The following is a 15,516-nucleotide window of genomic DNA, read 5'->3' as shown; positions in this document are numbered from 1 at the left end:
GCCATCAAAAGGAAGTCATCCACTGAAGGTTCTTTGGCCCCACCCTCCAAACAAACCAAGCTGTGGGAAACTCAAAGAGTGTCCCAGGCAAGTGTAGATAAAGTAGTCCTCCAATTTATTGTCCAAGGCTTGCACCCACCACACATTGTTCAGCAACAGGGCTTTATTAATCTTGTGCAACATCTTCAGCCAAATACAAATGTCATTACACATTGTAATAATGTTGTAATCAAAGTCACAAAGGCCTCTGTTGAAATGAAAAGAAAACTGAAAGCTGCTCTAAGTGAAATTGAGTTCATAGCAACAAAAACGGACTGCTGGACGGCACCCGGTCGTGGTTTCATTAGTGTCACTGCACACTGGTTTAACCCCCAGACCATGCAGAGATCATGTACTGCACTCGCATGCAAGCAGCTAAAGGGGTCCCACATCTTTTCTGCCCTGGCTGGTGCCCTAAATGATATTCACACAGAATTCAATATCACAGAGATTGTTCGCACTACTACTGACAACGGATCAAACTTCCTGAAAGCCTTCAGAGTTTATGGGCAGACTGATGAGAACAACAACCCTGAACCTGTAGGAGAGGGTGATGGAGAAGAGGATGATGGTGGGCAAAATGATGATCCCGATGAAGAAGAGGAAAGCTTTGAGGGTGTGGATTTTGTTGATGCCGGAGCTCTGTTGGACGAAGATGATTACTTGAAATACCAGCTACCCAAGCACCATCGTTGCGCCTGCCACCTCCTTAATTTAGTATCCACAGTTGATGCTTCAAAAGCAGAAGTCAATCCATTATACAAGCGTGTGTCAAGGTCCACATTTGCCAAATGCTCTAGCCTGTGGAACAAAAGTTCAAGATCAACCACCGCATCTGAAGTAATTGAAGACCACTGCAAACTCCAACTCGTAAGGCCTGTTGCTACAAGGTGGAATTCACTATTCTCAGCTGTAGAAAGAATAGTGAGAATAACAAGAGAACAAGGCGAAGGAGCCCTCACAGCTGTCTGCAGTGAACTAGATACACCCAAGTAAGTGCTTTTTTTCCTGCCTTTTAGTTAATGAAGTGATAAACAACAGATTAAGTCACAGTTTTATACTTTGAATAATATAGAACACATGTATGCACAATGCCAATATTCAGTCCCCATATTTACTATGGAAATGATTTGTAGCAACACAACTACATTTCTAAAAGTCTCAGATGACAATATTTTCCTTTTAATTATCAGTTTCTCCAGTTGATGGTGCTATATCAAGTAGGCTAAATGTTCCATGTTGTTTTTTTCTTTTTTCTCTGTACAGATTTACTCCAGTGGAACTTGCATTTCTTGCAGAATATTCAAAGACAATGAGCCCAGTTGCAAAGGCACTGGATGTTCTTCAGGGAGAAACCAGTGTGCAGATGGGTTGGTTGGTCCCCACCATAACTCTACTAAGGACCAAGCTCCAGCACCTTCAGGTCACCTCCAAGTTATGTGAACCTTTGATTGCTGCACTTCTTTCAGGCCTTGAAAAACGATTTGGCGAGATGCTTGCTGATCCAGAGCTGATAGCCGCAGCCATTCTAGTTCCCAAATTTAAGACCTGCTGGACAAGTGACGAAAATATCCTCAAACTTGGTAAGTGTCTCACTTCTCAACTTCCCCTTAAAGGGATAGTTCACCCAAAAAAGAAAATTCTTTCATTTTCTCATCCTCATGTTGTTCTAAATCTGTATGATTTTTATGTATTTCTGATGAACCCAAAATAAGATATTTTGATAAATGATGGTAAGCACAAAGTTGATGGTACCATTGAATTCCATCATATTTGTTTTTCCTACTATTGAAGTCAATGGTTACAATCAGCTGTGTGTTTACAATAGTTTATTAAAATATCATATATTGTGTTCATTTGAAAAAATTCATACAGATTTAGAACAACATAAAGATTACAAAATTATAACAGAATTTTCATTTGTGGGTGAACTATACCTTTAATGTGTGTAATTTCTATGGAGACCATTCAAACTCATTTCACTGAGTTTAAAAAGAAATTTAATGGCGCGCACACACACACACACACACTATCCAATACACTTACAATACTGTCATATGGTCTAAATTTCCTGATTTTTGTTTTTATTCCACAGGCCTTGACTACATCAAAAACCACTTGGACTGTCAGGCTGAGAATATCATCAATGAGGGCTCCCAATCATCTGAGGAAGAGGACTTCTTTTCCTCCTTCAAGAAGACCAGCCCGCTTGAAACAACACAGCAGTTACAATACTTCTAGTCAACTAGTCATATCTTCTGCTCCATGAAACACAGCTCAGGGTCAGTAGGACGCATATATGGTTCTTGTAATGTGTACTAAAATGTGTTGCTTTTTAATGGGCATATGCAGTATGCGGCTGAAACGGGTAGCTTAGTACATCCCAAATTTTTCAATTTTATAATTTTAATATAATCATTATGGCCTTTAGAAATGTTTTTTTAAGGAGGTGGGGTAGTGCACAATAGGCCCCTGTGGCACAGCCTAAGCGTTTGTCATTAATGGCATTTTTTCCTTATTACTTTTACTTTTATACTTTAAGTAGTTTTGAAACCAGTACTTTTACACTTCTACTTAAGTACAAAGCTTGAGTTGATACTTCAACTTTTACAGAAGTCTTTTTAAACTCTAGTATCTATACTTCTACCCAAGTAATGAATGTGAATACTTTTGACACCACTGGTTGTGGGAGGTAGCAAAGTCTAATGAAGAGCCCTCTGGAATACCATCCACCACAGGGCGACCTTTATTAAGCGAAAGGGCAAACTCCTCAGATGGGGTGAGAGGAGGTGGACCCCCGCCAGTTAGACGGGCCTCAGCCTTCTTTTTATAAGCTATATAGGAAGAATACTGTAAATGTAACTTAAGACATTGATCTTACAACAGTTAAAATAAAATATTACCTTCTTGCAGAATGTTTTTGTGTTTCATTTTGACTTGGTAAAGAGTTATTTTGGCTCCAGAAGGATTACACCTTATAAAACAAGAGGCCTAAATATTTCTTGTAAAAGTACATTGCACTTTATTCTTATGAAACTTATGTAGAGAAAAGTAAATGTTTGTTGAGTCATAACACATGCTCAAAAAACAATTGTTCAACTTTGCAAATTCACAAAAGAAAGGCAAGCATTTTTAAAATGTAATAAAAAAAGTACACATTTACTCTGTCAGTTATTTTTTTCCAAGCCAATCGTCTTTCCCTCGCATATGCAGCTTTATTGCTTTTCTTCATGATAATAGAAGTTTTAATGTTGGTTTATGAAGAGTTCAAGCCTAACTCCGTTTCGGAGAAATACGCGGCACGTAACTTTTCTTTCTTAGTTTCCATGGTGATTCCTGAAATCGGCGTTCCATTGAAAATGGCTTTATATGTTCGCCCTGCGCGTGCATTAACTTGAGGTTAGCAGTACTCGACACAGGAATACACCCCTGTTGTTTAAACTGAATTTTTTTTCACATAGTCACAAAAACAGATTGTCAGGTCGTTGAGGAAAATGCCAGACATCAATTTCACGACTGCATAGTCCTTTTTAATAGCCTTTAACAATTTAAGGCTAACCCATATCCCAGAAATTGCTCTTTCCTCATCTGTGTGCGTACAAGGCATGATTTTGCTTTGGTTATCCACACAAGTTCTGCATACAGAAAACAAGCTTCCCACAACTCCTGTATGGTAACACATGATGAAGCAACTTTCTGTGTGGTAGGACTGTAGCCTTAACAAGCCTGTAATAATTTCAAGGTCTTGAAAGTCCTTGAAGATTATTTCAGGATGGCCAATTGGGTAGGATTTATGAGACTGTACAAAAGGATATAGACTTGTGACAACTACATAGCTAATTCTCTCCTCATCTGCAGCTTTGTGGTACAGCTTGTAAGCATTTGTACAACCACCAAACAGAGCATCACATGGTTTCAGTATTTCTGGTGCAGAATATGTAGACGTAAAGCTTATCACATCTGGGTCAGTCTTGCCACTGACACTCCCACATGACCTCCATGTCAATATTGTAGTTTTTTTCAAAACATTTTTTCTGTCATTAAAGCTCGGAAGAGAGTTCTAAATGGTATTCTGGACTGCTCATTTATGCTGTCAGGATTAAAACAAGACTTACAGCCGTGAAAATAGCAGCCAGCAAAATCAAACCCTTTCTGCACCTCATCACTTCGGACATCGAGGAAGAAACCATCAAATTTCATTTTACCATGATTCATATTGACAACACGTGTCTTTCACATATTCAAACCACTCGATTGAAACATCTGAAAATGTTTTGTGCAGGTGTATGATGCATTATTTTGGGTCAGAGCTATAGTACCAGGGACTAGAAAGTGAGACTTGAACACCCCCACACAGCACAATGCTAAAGTCATAAAGCTGAACGGGTCTAACTGTGTACATTCAATGTACTCTTTCCTGTACTTAAAACACACCTCCCGAAGTAAGACAACATCATTCACACAGTACATTCCAATCTCTTTTGTGAAGTCAAAGACCTTCCCTTCAAGAGTGTCATACAACTGATCAAACTTAATCCTGGCACGGTCAGTGCTTTTTTGCAGGGTATGGGCCTACAAAGCTTTGATTCTGCAAGGCATTGAAAAGAAGGGGGAAGTAACCCTTCTCTGTAGTGGTCAAATTAGGCATGAAAGAGAAGCTGTCAATGTATTGCTGTTTGGAAGTCTCGTCATACATAAATTAATCTACAACCTTGCGTGACAATGTTAATCTTGAGACCTGCATTGCAGAAATATTCTAGGATTAAGAAATGATCAAAACCCACTCGATTGTGTGCCACAAAAGTTTTTATATTTTGGCAGTCTAAACTTACGATTGAAGTTCTCACGATTAAAAGTTATGGCACAGACATAATTAGCAACATGCTTCCCATAATCACAATGGGTTTCAAAGTCGTAAAATATGTAGCGGTCATTAACCTCTTTGAGAGTTATAGGATGTATAAGGGCTCAGTCACACCAAAAGCGTTTATGGCAGTTGCAGGCACCTTTTTTGAATGATATTCTATGGGCAGGGCGCGTTTGCGCGCTGTTTATGCGCGCCGAGCGCCTTGCGGTTTTCTGCCGCCTGCCGCGCACGCGTTTTTGAAGGAGCGCTGAGAGCGGAGGAGCGCCTGACGTCATTCGCGTCTTCCATTGTCCAATCGAATGAGGGGAGAGGCGGGCCTTACGTTGTGGCGAGGGAAGTTTACAACTTGCTTTGAAGAACCGGACTCCACTCGCTCACTCTCTCCTGCGTGTTTGTGCCCCTCTTATCCTCAAACAAGGTCAGAGCAAGCGCCCTCTTTTTAAAGTTTCTGCTAATATGACAGTTAACACCAAAAGAGCACTCACGCTTCAATATTTGATTGACAAGACAGCTGACTCGGTGGTTGCTTAGCAATATGAAAAGCCGCGCTGCACTGCTCTTTTTTTAAAAAAGGCAGTGCGTCGCGCCTTGCGTTTGCAAGCGTTTAAAGCGCTTTTGGTGTGACTGAGCCCTAAGGGTGTTTTCACACCTAGTTCGTTTTAAATTTTTTTTAACTTTGGCCAATAATCTTAACTGAAAAAAAACAAGATTTAACAACAGAATTAACCTGCTTATCAAAGGACAGAGCAGAATCAAAAACCACACCCAAATTTTTAACAGACGGTTTTACATAGGTAGATAGATTGCCCAGCCCTAGTGTTTGGTGTACGCTGCCTGAGACGGCTAAAGGACCAAGCATAGCAAATCGAATATTTAGCTTCATAATCACACTTACCAACTGGTTTAAAAAATAAACTGTGGCAGTAAATTGAGGTTGCGCTTCAGAAACTAGTGTATTGTCCTGGCATGTCTTTTTATCATGGAGAATAATACAGGCCTGCTTTCGTTTCTGACTATGACTAAGGGCTCTATCTTACACCCGGCGCAATGCAGCGCAATGTGCGACGCAAGTGTCTTTCGCTAGTTTCCACCCTCATTTTCACGTTTAGCGCCTCGTTGTTTAAATAGCAAATGCATTTGCGCCCCCTTTTGCGCCCATGGGCGTTCTGGTCTAAAAACGAGGTGTGTTCAGGCGCATTGTTGGCGCGTTGCTATTTTGAGGCAACTAAAATAGACTACGCCATTGACCAACAAAAACCTGGTCTAAAGTCAATGGCGTAATGAGTTTTATGTTATTTAAAGAGCGCATTAGTAATATGCGCCTATTAACGGGAGGACAACGCGGGTTTGCTTATCACGAAGTACATGAATCTGCAGCAGCACAAAAATGCTTTTAAATATGGAAGATTAAAGGATTGAATGTAAAAGATTATTATTGAGTCTCTTGGACATAAATGAGGACTAATTATGAGACGAGAGAGAGCTGCTTCACCTGCAGCCTGGTAAGTAAATAAATGCTTTGCTTTAAACAAATGCATCTGTTTTTAAATGTTTTTTTTAATGCTACCTCACGGATTTATTGTATATGATGACTCTGTACCTGCGGATATGGTGAGATGAGAAACACAAAAAAAACTCTTTGCTAAAAAAAACGCTGTCCAAAGTGCTGAAACGTGCAGAGAGCCGTTTGTAAATTCTTTATTTGTAACAAACCTTATCTTACATACTTGTAAATTATTTTTTGATGATATTGGATAGCCATACATTTAAAGCAATTACAAGCCTTTTTACTTCCATGACTAAAAGAAAACGGGTTTTAAAGGTTTTAATAAAAAAATAACAATTTCAATACAGGTGAAAAATAAACACAATTATTTAACATAAATCTTAAACTGGGGATCTTCTACCTCCGCTTAGTTTTTCAGTTTACAAAGTCCGTCATCTAAATAAGGATTAGACATAGCGCCAGCGCAACTTGCTTTTAAAGGGGATGAGGGCTGTGACTCTCATTGGTTTACTGCACGTTACGCCCAAAATACTCCCATTACAATAGGATCTACCCTTTTCGACCATGCGCTCGGCGCAAAAAACATTTTTCCAGTCGTTAAATTAGCAAAAGTGGTTTCGGACACGCCCATTTAGACGTTGCGCTGTGCGCTTTAGACAATGCGCTTAGATCGTTAAAATAGGGCCCTAAGTCTTGAAGATTTCGTAGAGGTAGTCTGTGATGCAAACCCTGGCTGTGTAACTAGTAATGCTACATCAATCAGTATAAAGAAACAAGAAAGAAAATTTTCCAAACAGAATAAAGACACATGTAACAGTCAAAATTACAGATTAAAGAGAAGTAAACTCACATAATATAGTTACCTTGAAGTTCACCTGCACCAGTAATGCTTTGAGAACCCTCATTTATTGCTGGTGTATTTACTATTCGGTATAAGATGTAAAGTATAAGTAACACATTTTTAGAGAAAAAAATACAATGAATGTCTCAATAAAATAGCAATGTATTACCTTGCAGATCGCTATTGCCAGAGCCGATCCTGACCTCCCTGGGGCCCTAAGCAAAATTCTGACCCGTGAGCCATGGTACCTGTACCGGGCAGTGAGCCATGACCCGTGACCTTTGCCACACATTTACACTTGACACCCCACTGCTCTCACTACACAGACATGGGCACTATTTCAATTCAGCAGCATGATGGAAAAGGCAGTACTAAGGTCAGGGCAGTAGAGTCTTGTGTGTAAAACAAACCCAAACATATTATGATTCAAATGGAATTTCTGTTATTTTTTCCCCTTGAATTAGCCTATCCCCAACATTTTCTGCAGTAACGTTATAAAAAAAGACTTTATTATTGTGGGAATATTTTTATATTATTTTAAAATACTAATTACTTGTATTTTATTTAAATACAGTTTTCACTTCAGTATTTTGTATTTTATTTTGTTACATTTTATGATCCAGTATTTGTAGTTTGTAACAAAATAGTTTTTGATGTATTTGTGCCCAACTCTGTACTACATACAAAATATGGTTACTACACTATTAAAATAAATGTGTTAAATTAACACATCTTGTGTCTAGTTAAGAACAACAGTTAAGGACAACACAACATAAATAGTTTAAAACAAAGCAATGTGTTAAAATTAACACACCCAGGATGTGTTAATTTTAACACATTGTTGTGTGTTAAACTATTTAACACAATATGTGTTGTTTTTAACACATTGGTGGTTTCCCAGACAGAGATTAGCTTAAGCCAAGACTACGCCTTAGTTTAATTAGGAAATATGTTAGGAAGACACAAGACAGGAATCCCAGCGCAGAGGTATTTATTCAGGATATGTATAATAGAAAACACTCTATGTCATCAGATTAATTGGCAAAACACTTGGTAGATCAGTAGTATGTATAGAAGATAAACTCTCAGTGTCCGTGTGTGTGATGAAGAGGTGAAGAGAAAACACTAGCGAGGCAGACCAAAACGATCTCCTCTGGAAAGCTCACAATGTGGGAAACGCAGCCGGCCCGTAGGACATCCACAAAAATCTGTAAACACAGAGACGAATTCCTGCCGGGCACGGAGAGAGAATCCTGGCGGGGCACAGAGAGAGAGAGATTAATAGGGAAAGTCTTCAGCTGACGAAGCGCTTGACAGCGCTCTGCTTCTGATCAGCACAAGCCGTGGGACAGCGCTCGGTTAAACCACAGATGTAGAGAGCGCAAACTCGACTGTTGCCACACCAGTCGGGGAAACCAGACAGCAGTGATGGTAATAATCTAGCAGAGAAGGGCGAAGACTGGGAAACTGATCCACAATAGAGTGACAACGGGGTGGGTAATCTAAAGGGGCAAAGACAGCAGAGAGCACAGATATTTATCCAAAACTTACTAAACTTGACAAGACAAGAACTAGACAAAGCTAGCGGGCATGAACACCCTAAGACGAACTTGCAAAGAACAGAGGAAACGAGGGGAATTTAAATCAAACCGGATTGGGCAATAATAAGGATCAGGTGAGGGACGCTGGTGAGTAAAGTCAGAGATAATGAGATCACCAGGTGGAAGGCGCGCACATGTGGAGCTGTCAAAACAAAACACAACACATAGTGAAACAAAGACAAAGCAGCCAATGAGACCGAAATCATGACAAAATATAACTAGTTTTGACAAACATGCCTTACTAAAAACATTACTTGTGTGCATTTTGAAGCAAAACAAAGGGCAATGATGTATTTTAAGATATGTCAGTGCAAGTTGTTTTCAGTTTGAACAGCTCTTGCATTTATTTTAGTCAAGGACTCTAATCCCTGTCCGGGAAACCGACCCATTATGTGTCATTTCGTGTAGATTTGAAGTTCATATTAATAAAAGGGACAACACAAGATGTGTTAAAACAACACAAAGTGTGTTGTTCCAAAAATAACACAAAGATGTGTTAAATTAAGGACAACACACTAGATGTGTTGTCCTTAACTAGACACAAGATGTGTTAATTTAACACATTCATTTTAAGAGTGTACTATAAATCAAACTCTTAATATTTATATTTTAAGTAGTGAAAACTGAATTCTTGATATCAAAAATCCATATCATGTGGATGTATAAATGCTAAAATGGCTTGCCATACCGTATAACTGTTTATAGTATGCATAAGAGCAATACTTGATCCCTGATGATTATTATTTACTGAAGGATGTGCATCCATTTTGACTTTATCATTGGCATTATACCCATTCCAATGTAAATCCATTGGTTTCCATATTGCATTAACATTGTCATTATAATAGTGTTATCACGCTATTTTTGTTATGGTCCCCACACAGATGTTATTGCTGGAAAGCGCGCGTTCCATTTCGTGCACGATTGCACGTGCATATCAACGCATATTCACACGCGGTGCAATTATTGAGCTGTCGTTTATAAACACAGTTGCCCTTGGGCGTTTATCCACGCAATAAATTGTTGTGTAACAGACAGGCTAAGAGATGCACTGGCAATACTAAACAGCTAATTAGCAAGTCAGATAGAGAGTGACAGAATCACATCACATCAACTTAACTTTACTGTTTGCTCTTGCTGACATGACATCAAACTTGAAGAGAAGGCGGGGCCTTACGTAATTTGCGGGGCCCTATGCAGTCTGCGTAGTACGCGTATAGGGCCGATCGGCTCTGGCTATTGCTGTATTGCTTTGATCTTAAGAATTAATCAAAGTAGCATACACTATGTGGAATAAATTGTATAAAATAAATGTATATGGATATACGAGCTGGCTGGCATATCTGAAGAGCCGACTCATATAGCTTGTAGGAATTAAACCATTATGTTATAATGAAATAATGAATGAATTTGTTTTTAAATAATTGACTAATTCAAAGAACAAAAAAAATATTATATAAGGCGTAAAGGCGCACACATTCGTTTCGACGGTCTGATCAGCCTCACATTCTATTCCTTTTTTTTATTATTATTATCTTTTTTATACATTTTTTTTATTCTATTCCTGTCAATCGTACACGAGGTGTCAACCAATTATACGGCATGAGGGAGGGGTTGAACGGTCACACTTACACAAACTCAGAGGAAAGGAGACAGGAGAGGAAAAACAACTGAAAACAAAACAAAAGCAGGAAAATGAGTCGAAGGCACAGCAGCCTTTGGAATCATTTTAATGATGTAGACAGTGTTAAAGCACAGTGTAGAATTTGCCTAAACAAAATCTCATATAAAACCGGTTCTACGCACAACCTACACCGGCATATGCGAACTGTGCCCTCAACCGTGAAGCTAGCGGAGATTTGAGAAACTAGCGGTCCCGTTAGAGATGGTGGAACGACTGGAGCCAGCACCTCACGTGGTGATGTATCCACTCCGTGACCCACAGCAACGCAGTCTTCTGCAAAAGTCAATGTCTGTAGCAAAACAAGGTCAAATTGATATTGCATTTGCTAAAATGTTTGCCACTGATTTCCAGCCATTTTCGATCGTGAAAGACAGAGGTTTTAGAAATTATAGCAGTAGTCTAAATCCAATGTACACAATTCCAAGCAGGAAAGTAATTTCAAATTCACTTATTCCACAACTGTATGAGAGCATAAGGGCTTCATTGCAAGAAAGAGTCAAAAATGCTACTGCAGTTTGCCTTACCACTGACTGCTGGACGTCAAGGATGACCACTAATTACATGTAAGTTACATGTCACTTTATTGAAGATTTTTCAATGTCTAGCTGTCTTCTGGATTGCTTTGAATTCAGTGACAGACACACCTCAGAGAACTTGGCAGAAGAATGGTTGAGAGTGGCAAGAGAATGGCATGTAGATGGAAAAGTTGTCTGTTGTGTTACTGACAATGCAGCCAACATTACCAAAGCCGTGAAAATATTAAAGTGGACCCATCATCCATGTCTTGCCCACACAATCAACCTGATTTTAAGAGATGCTCTGAAGGTGATGAAGCCCACGGTGGACAAAGTGAAAGCAGCTGTGGAATACTTCCACAAGAGCACATTAGGTGCTAAAAAACTAAAGTCTACACAACGGCCAATGGGAATGCCTGAGCTAAGGCCTAATCAAGACTGCCCTACAAGGTGGAATTCAACGTTTTATATGTTGAAACGGTTTCTCGAGTCAAAGGAGGCCATCATCTCTACCCTGGCCATTGTCAGTGCACCTGTTGATCCTCTGACCCAAGAGGAATGGGAGGTGGTGGAGGAGGTGTGCAAAGTCCTGGAGCCCTTTGAGCAGGTTACTGTGGAGATCAGTGGAGAGAGGTACAGTAAGCAGTTATACTACATTTTATCCTGTATTTAAATTACATTATTACTTTTATATTACACATCTGTGCTCTCTTTTTAGCTATGTGACAGCCTCAAAAATGATAGTCCTGTGTAAGGGTCTGCAGCGAATCACAGCCAACCGCCAGAGAGAAGCAAATGTAACCACCACAAGGCAAGTGATAGAGTTGATGGAATCCCTATGTTCATCAATGGACAGAAAATTCCATAGAATGGAATATAATCACGTGCTATCAGAAACCGCTGCACTTGATCCCAGGTTTAAGAAGTTAGCCTTCAGTGATGCCAGAGCGATTAACGATACTCTTAAAAGAATCACCTCAGCAGCAGGGAGGGACAGCCCCAGCAAGTCAGCTGGCTCAGACACCAGGGCAACAGGAAGCAGAGAGAGCAGAAGCACCAGCAGTAGTGCCACAAACGTCTGCTGTTTGGATGCTGTTTGATGAGAGAGCAACTGGGAATGCAGCACGAAGGAATCCCTCAGCAGATGCCATAATGGAGGTCCGATCCTATTTGGAGGAGCCCCTCCTCCAAAGATCTGAAGATCCTCTGAGCTAGTGGAAGAACAAGGCCTCTATCTACCCATGGCTTACTAAATTCATGACAGGGAGACTCTGCATAGTGGCCACGTCAGTTCCCTCTGAGAGGGTCTTCTTGAAAACATGACAAATTATTACTGGGAGAAGAAACCGCATCAGCCCCTCGAAAGTAAGGCAACTTGCATTTCTGAATGCAAAATATGATCAGCATTGTGTGTGTGTGTGTGTGTGTGTGTGTTCATGCTAGTTCATACAAAACATAACTAGCGAGGTAGTTCATGCTGGTTATACCATGCCAATAAAGAAGAGAGAAAAAGAGGGACCAGTTTAATCCTTTCAGTTATTTATTTTTCTTTAATATGGGTTATATTATGTTGTTCAGATTCAGATTACACTTACAGGTTACACATCCCTGCAGACATAGTTAAGGAATTCTCTGGTGTTTTAAAAATTGGTCATATTAGTGAAGATAAAGTTCCTTCAGTTTACCAACCACTTATCAAGAAGTATTCCAGAGATCTCACGTCCGAGTTTGAAAATGAAATAAGACACCTGAACACAGTATATGCTGCTACTTTTCCTCCTAACTTGTCCCCTCTTGGTCTCCTGAATGCAATTAACAAGATGCAGCTACACAGCATTTTTGGAGAAATCTGTATTGTTTTACATATATTATGTACATTGCCTCTTACTGTTGCCGGTGGGGATAGAGCTTTCAGTAAGCTAAAACTGAAAAAACTATTTGAGGTCAACTATCTGGACTACCAAAAAATGTGTTGCTGTTATTTGGAAGAAAAGTTTGGGTTTCCAGATGTCCATTGTTCTTATTAAATACCTTTTTTAATTTGATGTCACTAAGTGTCAGGACCCGTCAGAATCATGTGTTAAATTATATCTAGTCTCGGGTCTCGTCTCTTTTTCCCCGATCCCTTACTCTTAATGATTTCCAGCTGTATGTAATTTATTTTGTCCCTATTTATTGTCCTTCCGTGTGTCTCAATCAGCTCCCTTGTTCAGTAGTCAGGGAGTCGGGCATTTTAAGGGCTGTCTCAATCGCAAAATCCGTTCAGTGCACTGGAACGTTCGTTCCCTAAAAATTCCCACAATGCACCGCAAAAACCAGTGAGCATCGATGGTCCCTATGTTCCCTAACCGGAAATCACGTGACCTTTTCTGAAGCTCGCCAACCGAACATCACGTGATCCAACTCAATAAACTGTATGAAATGTTACAAAACTTTTATAAAGACAAACGTTTGTTTTAGTTGTAAATATAAACAAACATTGCTACACAGGAAGGAACCACAATCTACTCAATATTTAAAATAATAATATTTTTTTAATTGTAAATATATTTATTACATTTAAAATGTAATTATATGCCTCCAATTTTATGCAGATATGTAAGAGAATAATGACAGCATTTTTCACAATGTACTGTTTTTAAAATTAAGTCAGAGAGATGTTGGTTTTGCCAGTTGTTGATGAGTAACAGCTGTGAGTGATTACAACGTGACAGAAAAATAAGTGAACATTGTCCCAATGTGAAGTGAGCTAGAGTCCTTACCAGTGCCCGAACCCGTGTACACAATATACTGATTCACGACCTCGGAAGCTAGGGAACGAATTGAGACACACGACTTGTGTTTGCTGTTCTGTGCTCCCTTCACAGTATTCAAAATATGAGATCTAACAGAGAAGGTCTAATGTTAGAAATACATATAAGTCTATTTAGATTACGGAAGCTTCAGATAGATGTGAGATTCTGCTGGGTACCTGCTTATGTAAATATAAAAGGAAATGAGAAAGCAGACCAAATAGCAAAGAAATCTACTAGTATAAATGACATTATAAATATTCCATTTGGTAAAGGAGAAGCTAAAGCAATAATTAAAAAAGAAATGATAAAGAAATGGCAGGACATATGGGACATGTACAAAAGTGGAAGGAAATATTATAGTATACAGAAATGTATTAATGCACAGGGTGTTAGTGGACGGAATAGAAAAGAGGAGTCTGTTTTAACCAGACTGATGTTTGACCATACAGGATTAAATAAAACATTATTTTTATTAGGTAAAACTAAATCAGATGAATGTATAGAATGTAAAACTACAGAAAATGCAGAACATATATTGTTGCATTCCCGGAAATATAGAGAAGAGAGGATTTTATTAAAGCAAAAGATAAATCAGACAGGAAGAAAATGGAATCTTGAAGGTGCTTTGGGAACAACAGGAGAAGGGATTAAAGAGACTCATGATGCTGTCGTGGAATATCTGAAGAATATAGGTATGTATGATAGGATATGGGTTTTTATTAATTATTATTATTATTTTCCCTAAATTTCATTTGTATTATTATATATTAATCTAAAGTAGATCATTTCCATGCTGCATCTGCCATAAAACAAAAAAGAAGAAGAATGTTCTGTGCTCGTGCGTCTTGTTACAATCCTTGTCGTGTTCCTGTGTCTTGCATCTGTGAGAATTTAGAATATTTAGTCTAGTCTGTTATATGTAGTGAAGAGTTTATTGTTGGTTCATGTTTAGTTTAATGTTAGTGTTGCGTTCATCCTGTCTTGTTTTGCCCCCTCTGGCAATTTCAGATTGTGTCATTTTGAGGTGGTCATTACATATTTATGAGCTGCTGCTCCTTTGGCCATGCCCTGCTACTAACGCCATGTGTGCGTGCTCAGTGATATCGTGAGCAGTACAGACTACAGACCATACTGTGTTATTATTTTTATATGTTATTATTGACGGTTTATGTTGCCAACAGACAAATCAATCAGAAACGTATCACTAATAAGTACACTCCAGGAGTAGAAACTCATGACACACAATGTTTCCAGAGTAAATTGTGATGTAGCAGTTTCAACAATACACTTGTTTTTTCCTGGAAAATGCTAACATATTCCCGTTATAAAACATTTTCAAACACATTATTTTCGCAAATGACAGAAATTAAGACCCGGCGGGGGATGTATACTGCTTGTGGGCCGCGTGCTAATTGCTAGAAGCTAGCGGTGGGTCCGAACAGTAAAGTTATAAGAGACTCGGGGGTACGTTAGCCTCGTCAGAAAAGCCGGGTCGGTAAGGCCCGGTCTCGGTTAGTTTCTATATAGCGTACTGTCTACAAACAATATTAACATCACTATACATTTAAAAGGTATAATTTATGGGATTAGCATCAATGTATGATCTCTGTTTTGAGAGACAGATGCTCTAGCATCATAAATGTAGTATTTTTAGACAGAGGATGACA

The 15,516-nt window shown here is 39.1% G+C and overlaps 2 protein-coding genes across 2 annotated transcripts; both read left to right on the top strand.

Annotated features, from left to right (window-relative positions):
- Positions 1-236: 236 nt before the first annotated feature.
- LOC129426174 (uncharacterized) lies at positions 237-2,280 on the top strand. The gene is made up of 3 exons (XM_073858806.1): positions 237-1,031; positions 1,306-1,622; positions 2,135-2,280. The coding sequence occupies exons 1-3, from the start codon at positions 256-258 to the stop codon at positions 2,278-2,280; spliced, it is 1,239 nt and encodes a 412-aa protein (XP_073714907.1). The 5' UTR covers positions 237-255.
- An 8,460-nt stretch (positions 2,281-10,740) lies between these two features.
- LOC129412675 (E3 SUMO-protein ligase ZBED1-like) lies at positions 10,741-12,387 on the top strand. Its single transcript, XM_055194330.2, has 3 exons — positions 10,741-10,826; positions 11,145-11,687; positions 11,773-12,387. Exons 1-3 carry the CDS (start codon positions 10,741-10,743, stop codon positions 12,152-12,154), a joined length of 1,011 nt encoding a protein of 336 aa, XP_055050305.2. The 3' UTR covers positions 12,155-12,387.
- The last annotated feature ends 3,129 nt before the right edge of the window (positions 12,388-15,516 follow it).

Source organism: Misgurnus anguillicaudatus, chromosome 21 (assembly GCF_027580225.2).
Source record: "Misgurnus anguillicaudatus chromosome 21, ASM2758022v2, whole genome shotgun sequence".
Lineage (NCBI taxonomy): Eukaryota > Metazoa > Chordata > Actinopteri > Cypriniformes > Cobitidae > Misgurnus > Misgurnus anguillicaudatus.
This window is presented reverse-complemented; position numbering and strand designations above follow the sequence as displayed.

Coding starts and splice junctions, on each gene's coding strand:
- LOC129426174 (XM_073858806.1), top strand. CDS start 256: ATGAAAAGAAAACTGAAAGCTGCTCTAAGTGAAATTGAGTTCATAGCA. Junction 1,032..1,305: donor AGTGAACTAGATACACCCAA/GTAAGTGCTTTT, acceptor TTCTCTGTACAG/ATTTACTCCAGTGGAACTTG. Junction 1,623..2,134: donor CGAAAATATCCTCAAACTTG/GTAAGTGTCTCA, acceptor TTTATTCCACAG/GCCTTGACTACATCAAAAAC.
- LOC129412675 (XM_055194330.2), top strand. CDS start 10,741: ATGGTGGAACGACTGGAGCCAGCACCTCACGTGGTGATGTATCCACTC. Junction 10,827..11,144: donor AGTCTTCTGCAAAAGTCAAT/GTCTGTAGCAAA, acceptor TTCAATGTCTAG/CTGTCTTCTGGATTGCTTTG. Junction 11,688..11,772: donor GTGGAGATCAGTGGAGAGAG/GTACAGTAAGCA, acceptor CTCTCTTTTTAG/CTATGTGACAGCCTCAAAAA.